Raw genomic sequence first — 17946 nt, 5'->3', positions numbered from 1 at the left:
CCGACCAGTGGGTTCCTAGACATTGTGCTTCGAAGATCAGGTTGGAGGTGCCAGGAGTAGAAGAAAATGGAAAACAGCATCAGACTCACCAACAATCTCCAACGCTAGAAATGATCACACTCTAGGATCCAAGCATATACCAATGGATCAGTAGAAAAAGCAGTTCAGAATGCTGGGAGTGATGCCTACATCAAATTTCGAGACAGCTCCACTCTCACTTTCTCTTATTTAGTGGGCAAGAGATGTTCAAACTTCAGAGCCGAGATTCAAGCCCTCACATCGGCCACGCTCTAACTGCCTGAGCGAGGAGAAAACGAACAGAATATTGATTTCCTAATAGACTCCAAGTCCACACTTCAGGCTCTCTCAGCAGGACCACCAGACATCTTAACGAGACAGCTCTAAAAAATCAATCTCTTTCTAGAAGCAACAATATAGCATTTCAATGGATTCCTGCACGGGCATGAAGCTGCAGACAAACTTGCAAAGGAAGCAACCAAGCAAATACAGGCTCAACCGCCAACTTCATGCAGAGAAGCTCAGACTACTGAAGAACACCCCTGCGTCAGATCGGAAGAACATAAAGAAAGGCTACCAGCCCAATCATGACAGTCTACACAAGCTAATCAGGGACATCCAAACAACTATCCTCCGTCTGTGCACTGTGGCCTGGGAAAACATATGAAGAAGTTGGGTGTTGCAGAGACAGTTTAATGTCAGTGATTAGAGGAACAAACATCATTCCACATCCTGCAGAGGTGTTCCTAAGTAGCACGCCAGAAATTTTGGCCCTGAGACATCTCATTTGAGACCAAGCTGTGGGGAGATGCCAGCGACCTGCAGGATACGATACAATTCATTGTCGCATCTTATCTAAAAATATAAAACGGCTATAAGAAGATGAAACGCAGTAATTAAGTAAAGGTTAACATTAAAATGAACAACACACAGTTATAACGACAAGATAATTTTAACAAAGAAATAAAAATAACAGTGCTTACTTTTGAACATTTACCCGAAAAAGAATTTTAGCCATTAAAATCAGGGCTGATCTATGAACTCCTGTCCGATGATCATTGACCCATATATATACTGATGACAAACTATTTTAACAATGAAAAGTATTGCAAACATGCTATTTTTGCGATCTTTCACACAAAGTTGACCTTTAACCTTTGATATAAGCTTTTACAAATCACTATTTTTGAAATTAGATCTCCATTGCTGACATTGCCTTACAATTATACATAGGAAAAATACTTCAATGAAAGAAATGATATGTCAAATTTTAAAGAAGAAAAAAATAAATATGCTGTGTTTTGAATGTTTTACATGAAATGACCTTTGACCTTTAATGTCATATTTCACCTTTCATAAATTTTTTATTATCATTTCAGCAGTGATATTGTCGGTATTAGATATTTTAAATGGAATAATGATCAGTTACTAGTGACAAAACACCATAAAACGATACAAAAAATCATTGCAAAAATGCTGCTTTTTGCGAATTTTTATATAAATGTGACCTTTGAGCTTTAATAATAGGTTTCTCTCTGACTTCTTGGGATAAGACCTACATTGCTGACCGTTCTTTACATGTATAAATTTAAGTAAATTGTTAACAATAAATGATAATAACAAGCTATTTTTGAACAAAGTAATGAGTAAGTATTCTGCATTTTGTGCTTTTGACAAAAAAATGACCCCTAACCTTCAATGCCAGTTTTGATCTTGACATATTTTCTCTTCTATGACATCGCCTGACATATATACAGTAAAATAAACAACGATCAGTTACTGAAATGACAAAAAAATACTTTTAAACAATAATAATTATGACAAACAGGTGATACTATTGCAACATTTGACACACATTTTAACCTTTGATATAAAGGTTGACCTTGAATGTTTTGAAGTTGTATGTGCATACCAGACATTGCCTCACATTCATACATTAAAATTAACTGATACCATTAACTTATATTGACGAGATATTATGAACAAAGAGAAAAAATAAAGAGCTATCTTTTCATTCTTTTACTTGATAATGACCTTTGACCCTTAATATCACATTTGAATTTGTCTCATTCAAGACTATATTTTATTACTGACATTGTAGGACATACATACATCAAACTTAATCATGAGCAATGTTTATAATGTAAAAAAAGGTTTCTGTTATTTTTCAAACAAGAAGCTATTTATGCAATTTTTCACATATCTGACCTCTTATATTAACTTTACCCTAGGCGGTTTTGGGGTTAAATCTGCACTGCTGACTTTGCCTGATATACAAACATTAAAACGACTTCATTTCCAACCAATAATGTGAAGACATATTAAACAGATAAAAAAAGTAATTCCAACAGTTTTAACATTTCCGCATGAAAATAAACTTTGACCTGCAATTATCAGGGCTGACCTTGACCTTTTTCAGAAATATATGTATTTCTGATTTTAACTGATTAACTTCATTCCATTTTAATGAATTTCTTATTGCTGTCATAATTTGACATATATGTATACATTTACTGAAATCAAACTTTTACTGTAACTAAAAAGTGAACAAACGTGTAGACGTAAACTGTACACTACCCCCTAATATTTCATTTAAGTGCGTTTTACCTACGCTATCACAAAAACAAGTGAACAAAATATAGATAGGCACGGCTTTGACACTTAAGAAATGGCTTTCCATTCAGGATATGAAATATTGTTTCCAAAAATGTAAAAACTTCTTTTGGCATTAATTGTTGTAATATAAGTCCGTGATGTCTTGGGTAGCATTAATCAAAACAGTACAATATGGGGAGTAAATTCCGTCTGTAAAGTTCGATATATAAATGCTAGCATTCATACAGGCGGAATTTTTTTGATTTATATACTACCTTTGAAAAAGGGCATTTCGTTGATGTTTTTTCTTTAATGTCTCACCTCTCATAACTCATATATATATATACAGATCAGCTCACGCGGAAAACCCCACGTTACCGTTTTTCCTCGAAGGAAAAGTCTTGCATAGCGAGGAATTCCTCCAAGTTTTGCCTTATTTTGACTCGGAGTACCGATTAGTATAGTTTAATTACGTTTAGTCACTTCGTGAAATTACTTGACGGAACTCCGAGTTGAAATTATACAGGTAACACTATAATGATTTCCGGTATTTTACGAGGGGCATTTCAAAAGTAATGCAACTGATTATCGTGCGGCCTCGCCTTGCACGGGACTTTCTTGAAAATTGTACCGATTTAGCGAGACATCCATTCTCTACACAGACATTCCAAATTTACAGGTGTACACGCGGTATCATCGCTAATACAGTGATAAACGCAACATATAGTCATTGATACTATAGTAAAATGGTTGGCAAGAGAAGTGTAAAGGCAGCTGAAATTCGAGGTTATATAAAGGCATACAGACACTAAATAGCCTGAGCACCTATGAAAAAATGGTAGTCGCATAATGGCGGATTCAAATAGTTCTCAGTTTTTTTTTTGCTGTAAGAAGGATTTTTCCTTGAAATCATTGCTATATAGAATTTCAATACATTTCCTGAGTAAAGTCTCATCATCATCAGTCATTTTAAGCCTGACATTGTCTGGCATATAGTTTTTTGCTTTTCTGTAGTTGCCAGAACAAACCAAGCTGTATTTAGAACATGAGGTACCACAGTAACCTTTGAAACATAGTACTATTGCTGAAATTGTATTAGGCATTTTGTGTTTTATTACTTTCAAATTGCTTTTGTACTTCTTATGTGCACTTGATAGCTCTGAAACACACCTAGATTTAATAGATAGAGCAAATCTGTTTTTTAGATTAGACTTCTGTTTACCACGGAACATTTTGTCACTAAATGGTGCCCGGTTAATTTGCCTTTTTAGAGAATTTGCTAGGTGCCTCACATCTTTCAAGTGCACAGTTTTAGTTCCTTGACCTTTGTCTACACCAGAATGACCTTTAGAATCTCCATCACCTGTGTGGTGTGCAATCTGAAGATCTTTAGTAATATCCTTAGATACCATTTCATTCCATTTGAGCAGAGACCAGGTGTGCAGTATCAACACCTTTTTAGTTACATTTTGACATGAATAGTTGGAGAGAACTTGAATACCATGGCCATGAGACAATTTTCCCACTTTTTACTGAAAAATAAGCTTTTTTTTAACAAAAAAAATTCACTAAACACTAATTTTGTTCTATATTTTATCACAGTTGCATAATTATAAGATTTTTTCAGTGTGGTTGTCTATTCCGCACTTGCTGGTGGTATATTTGATGTAATATCTTACGGGTTTTTTGAAAAAACAGCGTTTAATGACTATATGTGATTCAGCCAAATTTAACGGCTTAAACCGCAGTCTTTGGACAAAATGATGGCTGTACAAAAATAGTGATTTTGAGAAAACTACTGGTTTGTTTGGGCTGAAACTTGTTTTATAAGCTGAATATAGATGAAACTTCACATAGAGAGCAAAAAAGCTAAAAAAAAATAAATTCATATTTCCTTATAGGCACTAAATATACAGACACTAAATAGCCTGAGCACCTATGAAAAAATGGTAGTCGCATAATGGCGGATTCAAATAGTTCTCAGTTTTTTTTGCTGTAAGAAGGATTTTTCCTTGAAATCATTGCTATATATTGGTTGAAATCATATTGCATGCCTATACTTGACATACTGGTAGCATCTGCATGTTGAAAAAAGACTCCAAACTGATTTAACATGTGAAATTTATTCATACACCCCTACCCTAAATTGTGATTGTCATTTCAGTGTAAAAATTACGGTGTGTCCGTTTGACCAGAAATATTTTTCTTGCATCAAACATGACCCCTACTTTTCTTTTGATATTTTTACAGTATAAATGTTGCTTTACAAGAAAATGTAAGTTAAAGAAATTTAAAATGGGTCTAGGTGTGTATTGCAGCATTGTGAAAACTTGTCATTTTATATAGAATATATAGTGGCGGCTATTTAGTGTGTTATAACCTAAAGACTCGATGCCAGCCTGGCGTATCAGCGAAGGAGATTTTTGACGAATTGTGTGTTTTTCATGGACAGAATGAAGTGTCGTCACGAGGTGGATTAAGAAGTTTAAAAGCGGTTGTGACTCCATTAATGATGCACCAAAATAGGGACGTCCTTGTAGTGCTACTTCTAACACTATGGTTAACAAAGTATGTGATGTGGTTAAGTCTGACGCCAGACTAACTGTTCATCAGATAGCTAGTAGAGGTGGTATTTCAGCCGCAAGCGTATTCCGCATTCTAAAACGTAATTTAAAAATGAGACGTATTACAGCTAGATGGATCCCTCATTTGTTGTCAGACAAGCAAAAGCATGTCCGACTTGAAACCGCCAGAAAACTGCTTAAAATGTTTCCAAAATATCAAAGAAAGCAGTTTTCTGACATTATTACTGGAGATGAGACATGGGTTTACTTTTTCGAGCCTACCAGAAAAATAAACAACAAAATATGGGCTACCAAAAACTGTCGCCGCCCCTCAATTTCCAAAAGATTGATTAGTGCTAAGAAAGCAATGTTTGTTATTTTCTTTGATATACGTGGCCCTATTATGCAACTGGTTGTACCAAATAGAAAATCTTTGACTGGTATATATTATAAAGAAAAAGTGTTGAAGAAACTTTAAAAACAATGTTTCAAACGTCGCCCACACACTGGCTTTAAGCACCTATCCTTGTTGCATGACAACGCCCCTGCGCATAAGTCTGCTCGTTTTTGAACAAGGAAAGGGTTCGAGTTCTTCCACATGCACCATATTCCCCAGACCTAGCCCCGTGTGACTATTTCTTGTTCCCTAAATTGAAAAAAACATTTAGCTGGTAGACGGTATAGGTCCCGACAGGCCTTGGGGTCCGCTTTTTATCAGTGTATGCTGGGTATACCTGAAAATGAGTATGAAGATGCCTTTAAGAACTGGATTAAACGTTTAAAACTTTGTGTACGTAACAAGGGGGATTACTTTGAGGGTATGACGCGTAAATAATTTAAAATCTATCAAACGCGCGCTTTATATCACCCCAGTTGCATTACTTTTGAAATGCCCCTCGTATGTCCACTCCGCGCGAATCGGATTCTGCAATAAACAATTTATCGGTCATTTCGAGTGATGCGAGATGATTTCATGAAACTCCGAGGCAGTATTCCCTTACCTTGATGGATTTTTTATATAATTAGCTTGTTGTTTTTACGGTTTAATGTTTGTGAAGTTTGATATTGAAATAGTTTCGGACCAAACGAATTAGATTAAGCAGCATATTTATGTAAAATGGGTTAAATATAATATAATATAAATAAACATTCAAAAGACCCCCGTTGAAGAAAAGTGATTTTTAGGATTTAATATTGAAATAATTTCTGACTTTGTTAATTAAATTTAGCAATAAAGTTATTTAAATGCACTAAATTAAGCGTCATTTATAATTAGATAAACTTTAAAGTAACAACTGCTAAAAAGTGAATTGGCAATTATGATATTGAAATACTTCCTGACAATGCAATTTGATTTAGAAATGAATTATGTTAACTGGACTTAATTTAGGAATTATATAAACCTAAACGAACTTTAAAATAACTTGCGTTGAAGAAGAGTGAGTTGTTGAATAGCATATAATTTCTGATCCCGCAAGTAAAATTCAGAAACAGATTTTTGTAAATTGAAGCAGATTAAGAGTTATATTATAAAATCTGTAAAAAGGTCATTTGGAAGCAAAGAATGCAAGCAAGAAAAACAAGGGGAAATGATTAATTTTCATCAAGGAAATGGTCTTTCATTATTCATATAGAAGAAATTATAAAAAGGGAAAATAATTGCTACCGTATCCTCTCAAAAAGCGATAAAATGTTATAAAATTAATGTTAACTAAAATATACTATTATAATTATTCATAAATTACTAATTTTTTATTTTTCGAGTATCCATTTTATTTAGCTCCGTGTAATCTGAAATCTGTTCTCGAATGTATCCGAAGACCCTATTAAATTTGTATAGGTAATCATTTGTTCGTCTCGGAGTAACTCGAAGTGACTCGTTGTGTATTCCGCTAATTGGCTTTCATCTTGAGTCACTCCGAGGATTTCCTTCGAGTGACTCCGCATAAATACTCGGAGTCAGACAGCGAAAATTCATGCTGACTTAAATGTAGGATCGTAAAACACGTTTCTGATCTCTACGAGCGAATTCACTTACCTCAATTATTATTCAGCGGTGAAGTCATAAATGTATGACATTATGAATGACGTCATAATGGTGTGATGTGATATTAAAGTTAAGTTTGTAACTCGTATATATATATATATACCTGCCCCTTCATCTTACGTCCCTGCATTAGATGTTGCGCGCAGAGCATTACGGTATAAATGAGTGAAATGCACAATTATATAAGTTTATACCATACCACCTCTCTTACTATAACAATATTGTAATCAATGTTCGATGTCGATAAAAAATGCAAAAAAAAAGGCCATCTGATACTCTTTTTTGGCTGTAACTCCTTGAGATGTAGAAGCAGCATAAACAAAGAAAAAAAACATATCAAATCAGAAGTTATGGGTAGATTTCCCAGAAGCACGCACCGCAGCAGACATTGCCGGAAAAAAGTAGGCTAATCACAAATAGAGTCTGTGGTGAAAAACGAAGGAGATCATCCATTAACAAGTACGTATCCGTTCAAGGCAAAATACAAAAACAAAATCGGATGGGATGGAGGAAGGGGCGGGATTGTTATCGGAAGGTGATATCGTTTCAAACAGTAAAGTATAAAATTTAGTTAGCGAGATATTGTTAAGAGATTACAGCTGTTTAAATCATTCACAAAGTTATGGTACTTTTATCAAGAAATAATAAAATTGTTCATATATTTTATCAGTTTATGAAATATGATCCGCTTCTGACAGCTTAGCTTAGCTCAGTAGGTAAGGGCGTTGGTCTACGGATCGCGGGGTCTGATAGGCAAACAGAAAGTGTCTCTCTGTCGGTAACTCTGTTATAAATACTAGTTTTCCTGGGTTTGTTTCTTCTCCACTTGGGCTTTCAGCAGGTGATAATAATAATTAGCACTTCGCTGCGATATTCCACCCTGTGGCCCAACGCTGTTATTTTCTGCTCTTTCAGCAACTCTTACAGTGTTATTTTCAATACATTCTTTTGAGGTATTGATCGCGGCTCTCATATACATTTTAAAGTCCACGTCATCAACGGTAAGACTAACATAATGCATTCCAGCACGTTCGTGGAAATGGCTTAATGTTATGGTGTTCATGTCACGATAACAGACTCCATCGTTCGATATTAGAGCTGTGTGCTCAAGACCCCGGAAGACAAAAAGTATACGATCACTGAGATTTATTCTTAAATTAAAATAAATGAAATCATTAACAAGTTGACAAGTTTTGAAACGGAACATGTAAAGAAATAGAAGTGTTTAAAGTAACTATCTACATGTAAACTGTTCAGAATCTGCAGTTACTCTTATACATCCGCACACATAAATGTGATACAACACCATAAGCCCACCCCTCGTCCATTTATAAAGTAAACTAGACTTAAGCTTGACGCATAGAGCTCACGTGTAAGCTCTATGCGCCGTAAGCGCTATGCGTCCTTACAGTCCTATATAGGTAGGTCTAGCTGTACATGACTACTGTATGGCTTGAATGTTAGGATAATAATAGAATACCAGTAATTGTAAAGACAACCACGGGAGATGATTAAATAATATATTTCAAGGCAGAATTTTTTTTTAGAAAAGAGAAGTTCGGCACTGTGAGTGATATAGAGAAATATCTATGATATATATTTTTTTTTTCAAAAAAATCGGAGAATGTAGTGCCGTGTAAGAATAATCTAACAACAGGATTACTGTAAAAATAAAATCAAATATTATGAAAAGTGTGGTCTCAAGAGCTTTTTTCTGATTTGCACAATTGTACGTATTAATATCTGTCTTTATTTATGCTGTATTTTGACACATAGACACACTTTAAGAACATTATTGCGCATGCAAATGGTCTAGATATATATGACTTAAACAGGCAAGCATTAGCAGTAACGACTACAGCAATCGCGTGTACGGTTTTGTTTATCTAAATATTCTTATTACAATTTTCAATACCCATGGTCTGTGAAACTGTAAATGTTTATTGTAAATGTATATTGTAAATGTATTCTGTAAATGTTTATTGTAAATGTTTATTGTAAATGCATATTGTAAATGTTTATTGTAAATTTATATTGTAAAATGTATATTGTAAATGTTTATTGTAAATGTATATTGTAAATGTTTATTGTAAATGTATATTATAAATGTAAATTGTAAATGTTTATGTAAATGTATATTGTATAATTATGTTTTTTGTAAATATTCATTGTAAATGTATATTGTAAATGTATATTGTTATCACCATGTATGACGACGAGCTGTAAATGATTTAGTCGAAATAAAGTTTCTGTTCTGTTCCGCTCAATGAAATTTCCCTTAAAGAAATATTCCAGTATTTTTTTTTAAAGTGGTGTGTAAAGAACCATCTGAGTAGCATTTGTTTAAACTATTCTAAAAATCATACAGGTAGTTATGCCTCCCACCACACAGTGGTGTGAGAGACATATTGATTTACTCCTGTCTGTGTGTCTGTAACAAAGCTTGTCCGCACTCTCGCACTCTAAGTCGAACATTTCTCATCCGATCTTCACCGAACTTGAACAAAATGTGTCTGATCCTAAGTCCTCGGCAAAAATCGATAACTAGCCAAATCAGTCCAGGCACTTCAGAATAACTGCCCTTTAAATACCAAAACGAAAACTTACATTTTCTTGCGCAATGTTGACAGCAAAAGGACCATATTCTTGTACTACTTTATAAGCAGCAGTATACTGATCCTTTCGCTGTTAACATTGAGAAACGCTCTAGTAGTATATGATTCCTTTTAGGGTCGTTTATGTGCATGTACTCTACGTAAACAGTATATAAAGACTGACTTACTATTGAGATAATTAGAAGTTGAGGGAGACAAGTGTTTTTCTCAAAAGCAGCTCTAGTTCCTCACAAGATTTCGTATAAGGTGATTATAAAATCAGATAGTCAGTTCCTTACAAGATGTTTCAAAATTGTTAAAAAAAATCCGACAGGCAGTTTCTCGCAGGATTTTATTTCAAACTGCATAAAAACCAGACGGGCAGCTTTAACAAGATTTTGTGCAAAACTTCTTAAATACAAACATGGAGTTCCTCACAAGATTGTGTGTAAAACTATTAAAAATAAGAGTGCCGGATTAACACAAATTCGCCCGTCATCGAACTTGGCCTAATTCAAGGGTCATTATCTAAGAGTGTCTGCGGCGATTTGGGTGATTACCTGACTTGGCCATAATTTTATGTCCACGAACATTGTCAGCAGTTTGGTGAAGATCGGATGAAAACTATTCGACTTAGAGAGCGGACAAAACTAAATTAGCAGTTTTTCAAGTCATTCAATGGCGATTTGAGAGGTTATTAAACTTGACCGAAATATTATGCCCACCCATATTGTCACATGTTGTCAGCAAGTTTGGTAGAGATCTGATGAAAGATGTTCGACTTCGGTAGCAGACATGCTTTAGACGCCAACTGCCCGTCCGTCACTGGTGCTCGTATAAAAATCAGACAGCCAGTTCTCACAAAATATTGTATAATAAAATCTTTAAAACGATCCTTTGGAAGCAAAGAATACAACAAAGAAAAAGAATAGCAGACTAGGTTTGACTGAACTTGTTCGGGAGAGGTAATGAAATATGCAAAGAAAATACAGTTACCATTCTTTAATCTGTTGTATATATCTTCTTTGCTTTCTGCTTTTGTCTTCTCAATCTGCTCTAATACTTCATCTCTGGCTCCCGCTATTTGTTCTGCAACTTCACCAGTTTTTGATGCAATTACTGCAGTGGCCTCTGTTTTCAACCTTTTAAATTCTTGATCAGTCGCATCTGCTAACTTTCTCTTAACAGTATGTCCTTCTGCCACTATATCTTCTTTTTGTTTTGCTCCTTCAGCTTGTACGTCTTCAATCGATTTCTTTGCTTGCTTTTCTATTTCATCCATTGCAGATTTATATGCTTTATCTAATTGAGACATTGACATATTTCCACGTTTGACAATATGACTGATATGCTTTTTTGTAAGTTTGATAAATTGTAACATTTTGCTTTTCGCATCTTGAACTGTTTTACGAACATCATCCAGCACATTAAGGACGTCGTCTTTTCTAATGACTAAGGTATCATTTTGAAGCTGAAATATTTTCCAAATGATAATAGCCAGATATCAAAAGATAATGATTTTCTTTTATCTTTATCACAATTTTTGACTGATTTTTTTTTTTGCACATTAATATTCATTACAATACTATCTGTAACAAGAGATCACAGAGTGATCATCTTGGCGCCCACCAATGTGCCATTTTTGAGTTTTCCAAATTTCAAGACTTATTGACTAGCTCAAGGTCAAATTTCATTTCCGTACACAACACTGTGCATGTGGTCCAAATTCGAAAGCTGTAGCTTGAGAAATGTGGAAGTAGGTCACTAGATCAATTTCAAGGACAAAGTTATTTGCACACAAAAGTAAGCATGTGCATCAAGTTCGAAGGCTGTAGCTTGAGAAATTTGAAAGTAGGTCACTAGGTCAATCTTAAGGTCAAAGTTTCATTTGGTATACAAAACTATGCAAGTGGTCCAAATTTGAAGGCTGTAGCTTGAGAAATGTGTAAGTAGGTTACTAGGTCAAAATCAAGGTCAAATTTCACTTCAGAGCACAAATCTATGCAAGTGGTCCAAAACTGAAGCCTGTACCTTCAAAAATGTGAAAGTAGGTCACTAGGTCAATGTCAAGGTCAAAGTTTGTTTCGGTACACAATCCTATGCATGTAGTCTAAATTTGAAGCCTGTAGCTACAGAAATGTGAAAGTAGGTCACTAGGTCAATCTTTAGGTCAAATTCATTTTGGTACACAAAACTATGCATGTGGTCCAACTTTGAAGGCTGTAGCTTGAGAAATGTGAAAGTAGGTCACTAGGTCAAAATCAAGGTCAAGTTTTATTTCAGAATACAAAACTATGCATGTGGTCCAAACTTGAAGCTTGTACCTTCAAAAATGCGAAAGTAGGTCACTAGGTCAATGTAGAGGTCAAAGTTTGTTTCGGTACATAAAACCATGCATGTGGTCCAAATTTGAAGGCTGTAGCTTGAGAAATGTGAAAGTAGGTCACTGGGTCAAAATGAAGGTTAAATTTCATTTCGGAACACAAAATTATGCATGTGGTCCAAATTTGAAGCCTGTACCTTCAAAAATGTGAAAGTAGGTCACTAGGTCAAAATCAAGGTCAAAGTTTTTTCCGGTGCACAAAACTATGCATCTGGTCCAAATTTGAAGGCTGTAGCTACAGAAATGTGAAAGTAGGTCACTAGGTCAAAATCAAGGTCAACTCATGTCAAGGTTCATCTTGCCACTCAAAAATATACATGTGGTCCAAGTTTGAATGTTGTAGTTATTGACAAGAAGATTTTAAAAGCTTTTCCCTATATAAGTCTATATGAACCATGTGACCCCCGGGGCGGGGCCATATTTGACCCTAGGGGGATAATTTGAACAAATTTGGTACAGAACCACTAGATGATGCTACATTACAAATATCAAAGCCCTAGGCTTTGTGGTTTGGACAAGAAGATTTTTCAAAATTTTTCCCTATATAAGCCTATGTTAACCATATGACCCCCTGGGCGGGGCCATATTTGACCCTAGGGGTATAATTTGAACAATCTTAGTTGAAGACCACTAGATGATGTCACAAACAAAATATCAAAGGCCTAGGCCCTGTGGTTTTGGACAAAATGGGTTTTCAAAGTTTTTCCCTATATAAATCTATGTAAATTATAGAAATAAACAAAGGGCCATAACTCACTCATAAATTGTTGAACCAGTCTGATTTTCAGGGGGACACAACTAGGGTATCAATACATCATTCTGACAAAGTTTGGTCAAAATCCCCCCAGTAGTTTCTGAGGAGATGCGATAACGAGAAATTGTTAACGGACGGACGGAATGACGGACGGACGGACCACGGACGCAGAGTGATTTTAATAATATATACTGGATGATATAATTTCATATATAAAAGTTTCATATCATTGGGCGGTCCCACAACGTAGGCCGACTTCCATAACAATGGCCGATTCCGCAACGATGGCTTATTTCTAAACATGTTTCCACAACGGTGGCTGATTTTTCATAGAAATCTGCAACTGTGCTATGATTAACCAATTACAGACCAGGTCAAACCGAACAACGTCTCCTAAATTTAAAACGAAATCAACATCGAAGCTTCGGTACACTATTGCAGTATCATAATTATGTACTGGTTTTATTTAACGAGATCCTGGCATGTATTAACGAGAGAAAACAAGAGGGCCATGATGGCCCTATATCGCTCACCTGTTATCATTGCACTTGAGGACAAGGTCTTCAGAAAAAATATCTAAGTCCAAAGGACAGGAACAACAAAGGGAAGAAATTTAACCAAAAAGAAAAAAAAAATCTTAAAAGGTACAGATATGTCAAAATACACCTAAAAATTGGAGGTACCATCCATGTTGTACCATAGAAAAGTGGTCTCGGTTTTTCCCTACGGCCAGTAATAAATAAGTTACTAAAAATAAGCTATTTATAGTAATGTAAAAGGGAAGTAATTACAAAGAAAATTATTGTAAGTGAACAAAAGAAGAATCAGCCAAATAAATCTGTTGACATAAATGAAATTTCAGATCAGTATCTTCATTAGTTACGGAGATATACCCATTTTAATTTGAAAAAAGGAGGTAATTTGACATAAAATCAGTCTATAGTTATCTACCCTGATTGGCTCAGTCCAACTAATGACAATAATGAAATTTCAAAAAAGTCCTATAAGTACTTACTGATATAAATCCATTTTGATTACAATCAGGGGAGGTAATCAGATATAAAATAACTCTGGAACCTACGATTGGATCTGATTTGTCAGGAAATCCAAGATTTATTGTTGTTGAAGATATTTTAGAAGTCTGTATCAAATAAAACCAAAAATGAAGTCTCTATATGGCAGCAAAAGCCAAAATAGCCAAATATGGACCTTTGAGGGTCCATAACTCTGGAACTCATTATGGAATCTTGCCAGTTCAAGAAAGAAACCAAGATCTTGTGATGATACAAGTTGTGTGCAAGTTTGGTTAAAATCAAATCATAAATAAAGCTGCTATTGTGCAGACAAGGTCAAAATAGCTAATTTTGGTCCTTTCAGGGGCCATAACTCTGGAACCCATTAAAGTATCTGACCGGTTCAATAACGGAACTGAGACCTTATGGCGACACAGGTTTTGTGCTAGTTTGATTAAATTCAAATCATAAATGAAGCTGCTATTGTGCAGGCAAGGTCAAAATAGCTAATTCTGGCCCTTTCAGGGGCCATAACTCTGGAACCCATTATGGAATCTGGCCAGTTCAAGAAAGGAACCAAGATCTTACGGTGATACAAGTTGTGTGCCAGTTTGGTAAAAATCAAATCATAAATAAAGCTGCTATTTTGCAGACAAGGTCAAAATAGCTAATTTTGACCCTTTCAGGGGCCATAACTCTGGAACCCATAATGGGATCTGGCCAGTTCAAGAAAGGAAACGAGATCTTATGATGATACAAGTTGTGTGCAAGTTTGGTTAAAATAAAATTATAAATGAAACCACTATCGTGCAGACAAGAAATTGTTGATGGACGCACGCACGGACGCACGGACTGACGACGGACGAAGGGTGATCACAAAAGCTCACCTTGTCACTATGTGACAGGTGAGCTGAAGCAACGTGTATTAACAAGACAATTCACGTGAAATGCTGCGTCAGTGCTGAATATTTGAAATATGTATACAATCGACATCGTACTTGCGACCACCTCTATTAAGCGATTTTTGTATTAAACGACCGGTCAAAATCCCTCCCGGACGTTTTCAGTTATATAAATTCATTCCATTAAACGACTTATTTATTAAACGATTAGCGACCACATTAATGTAGTTCCGACAGGTAAAATATTCGACAAAAGTATCTATTTTCGACCGGGTACTAAATTTCTACCGGGCAACTGTGTAATTAAAGAGTACGTTTTGAACGTGACTGAATGCAATTACCCTTTGTATCAGTCGAAATGACAAACAATTTAGCCATACTTTTCACGGTTTATGGACCTGGAAAAGTGTTTACGGCGTTAAAACAGATTTTGAAACCAAATCATAATAAATACAGTTACATTAAAAGTTAAAAATAACTTCTCTTTTCATCTGACTGAAATTCATTAAGAGACCATTCCATTAAGAGACCTCTTCTTAGCTGCACCTTTGGTGGTCTCTTAATACACCGGTGCTTAATACAATGTCGACTGTACATATTTGACACTACATAAATTATAAAACATAACTAACGCAAAACACTAGAGATATCATTTAAAAGCACTTGTCTCCCAATACTACTTCATTCAGTCGCTAAACAAACCTTTTAGATAAAACACAATAAGTCCTAACAACGCCAAGAAACGGACCCTTTGCATATAGGTCCTCAAAAGTCATTGAACTGAACAAATTAACTCACAAAACCTTAGATTTTGGTCAGTATCTTAAATTATACCTGATGCACATTTTTGGCATTTGCTTCACAATTAGACAAATGAAATCTAAATATTATAGTCATATTTCAATAGCATACATATTTTATCTTATATTATTCGCTTAAAATTAGCGAGAAAAGACGTTTTCTCTTTAAACGGGTTGAATCCATTTTATCACAGATGCCAGGTGAATAAGAAAAGTAAAATAACTCTAATATTACTTTAAAATCAGGAAGAAAAGTAAATTTTGTCAGCATATTTTGGAGAAAAGTAAGTAAATTTAACTTTGTTTCTGTTTGGTAATGTTTCTTTAATTTAAAGCTAATCCTACAAACTTTGGTAAAAAATGTTTATATGCTCATAGCTTGATGTAGAAAGAATCCTTGATATTAACAAGAGATCACAGAGTGATCTTGGCGCCCACCAATGTGCCATTTTTGAGTGTTCAAAATTTCAAGACTTATTGACTAGCTCAAGTAGGTCAATAGGTCAATCTTGAGGTCAAAGTTTATTTTGGTACACAAAACTATGCAAGTGGTCCAAATTTGAAGGCTGTAGCTTGAGAAATGTGAAAGAAGGTCACTAGGTCAAAATCAAGGTCAAATTACACTTCAGAACACAAATCTATGCATGTGGTCCAAATTTAAAGCCTGTACCTTCAAAAATGTGAAAGTAGGTCACTAGTTCACTGCGAAAAAAGGGTCAATATACGGGAGTGTACGGTCCCGTATATTTCGAAAATACGGGAGTTTACGGGATGTATATTACAAATATACGGACCTAATATACGATCCCGTATTCGGAACATCTAGTATACGGGAAGTCCGTATATTTGTCATGCATAATACGGGATCCCGTATACGCCGAATATACATAAATGTAATATTACCCGTATATAATGCAAATACGAACTTTAAAAACAAAATCCCTAGAAATGGTATTATCGTGTCCTGCTTTAACATAAGTTTCATTTTCATTATTCGAAGGGTCTTGAGACTTTTTTTCCCGTATACTTTCCGTATTTTAGAATATACGGAACACGTATACGAGCCTGTATATTCCGAATATACGTAGTATACGGATCCCGTATTTTGTCATATACGGACTGTGATTGCATCTAATATACGGGCAATATACGGACTTGTATTTTCTAATAATACGCTTCGGATTTTTTCCGTATACGCATGATATACGTAGTATACGGATCCCGTATTTTTGTCATATACGGACTGTGATTGCATCTAATATACGGGCATATACTGACTTGTATTTTTCTAATATACGGGCTTCGGATTGTTTCCGTATACGCATGATATACTAAGTATACGGATCCCGTACTTTTGTCATATACGGGCATATACGAAACTGTACTTTTTGATATACGGGCTACGGACTAGTCCCGTATATGCATGGTAACGCCAATATACGGATCCCGTACTTGTGTCATATACGGGAAAATACGAAACTGTATTTTTACTATACGGGCTACGGACTAGTCCCGTATATGCATGGTTACGCAATATACGATCCCGTACTTGTGTCCATATACGGAATGTATCTGCATCTGATATACGGGGATATACGAACCTGTAGTTTTTGATATACGGGCCAGGTCTTTCCCCGTTATGCAAGATATGCAGAGTATACAGATTCCATATTTGTGTCACATTTAGACTGAATTGGTTTTCGTATTCGGGAATTCACGGACAAGTATTTCTAAAAGATACATTTACCAGACTTTTTCCCGTATAGCATGTGTAGTATACAAATCCCGTATTTTTCTTTATGTGAACTGATTTTGTATATGGGCACACACTGAAAATGACAAAATGAATGTCGGTGATACCTACAGCAGAATACGGTATGTTAGAAAAAAGCAAGACAAAGACAGGGTATGAGAAAAAAATCATATTGTTATTAATTGGAGACATGTCAGATTAAACTAACATTTATTCAACTAAAATACTTTTAAATCAGTTTTTCAAACGGTATGAATCATTTTCATTTCTTGTCCAAATGAAATAAGCAGAATTAAAATGTGAGTAATCAATAACATCAAGCATTTCTTAATATTATTATGTTCATTTCTAATTGAAAATCTAGCAATTCGCACATTTAATTCTGCGCGGTTGACTCAACAAATCATTTGAGTATCATTTCTTTTACTATTGTCTGTACATGTTTTCGTTATTCCCATGAATGCTGATTACCGCTATAGGCTTTTCGATTTGCCGTCTTCTAAAAAGAGCAGTACACCCCTCC

The 17946-nt window shown here is 35.2% G+C and overlaps 1 protein-coding gene across 1 annotated transcript in view; it reads right to left on the bottom strand.

Moving 5' to 3' along the window:
- Positions 1-17946, bottom strand: part of LOC123540091 (uncharacterized) — a 42795-nt gene that overhangs the window by 9334 nt on the left and 15515 nt on the right. The window contains exon 3 of the mRNA XM_053536331.1: positions 10756-11289. Coding sequence (XP_053392306.1) covers positions 10756-11289 — 534 coding nt within the window. The remainder of the gene's footprint in view (positions 1-10755; positions 11290-17946) is intronic.

Source organism: Mercenaria mercenaria, unplaced genomic scaffold (assembly GCF_021730395.1).
Source record: "Mercenaria mercenaria strain notata unplaced genomic scaffold, MADL_Memer_1 contig_921, whole genome shotgun sequence".
Classification (NCBI taxonomy): domain Eukaryota; kingdom Metazoa; phylum Mollusca; class Bivalvia; order Venerida; family Veneridae; genus Mercenaria; species Mercenaria mercenaria.
Note: the sequence above shows the minus strand (reverse complement) of the source record. Positions and strands in the feature narration are given on the sequence as shown.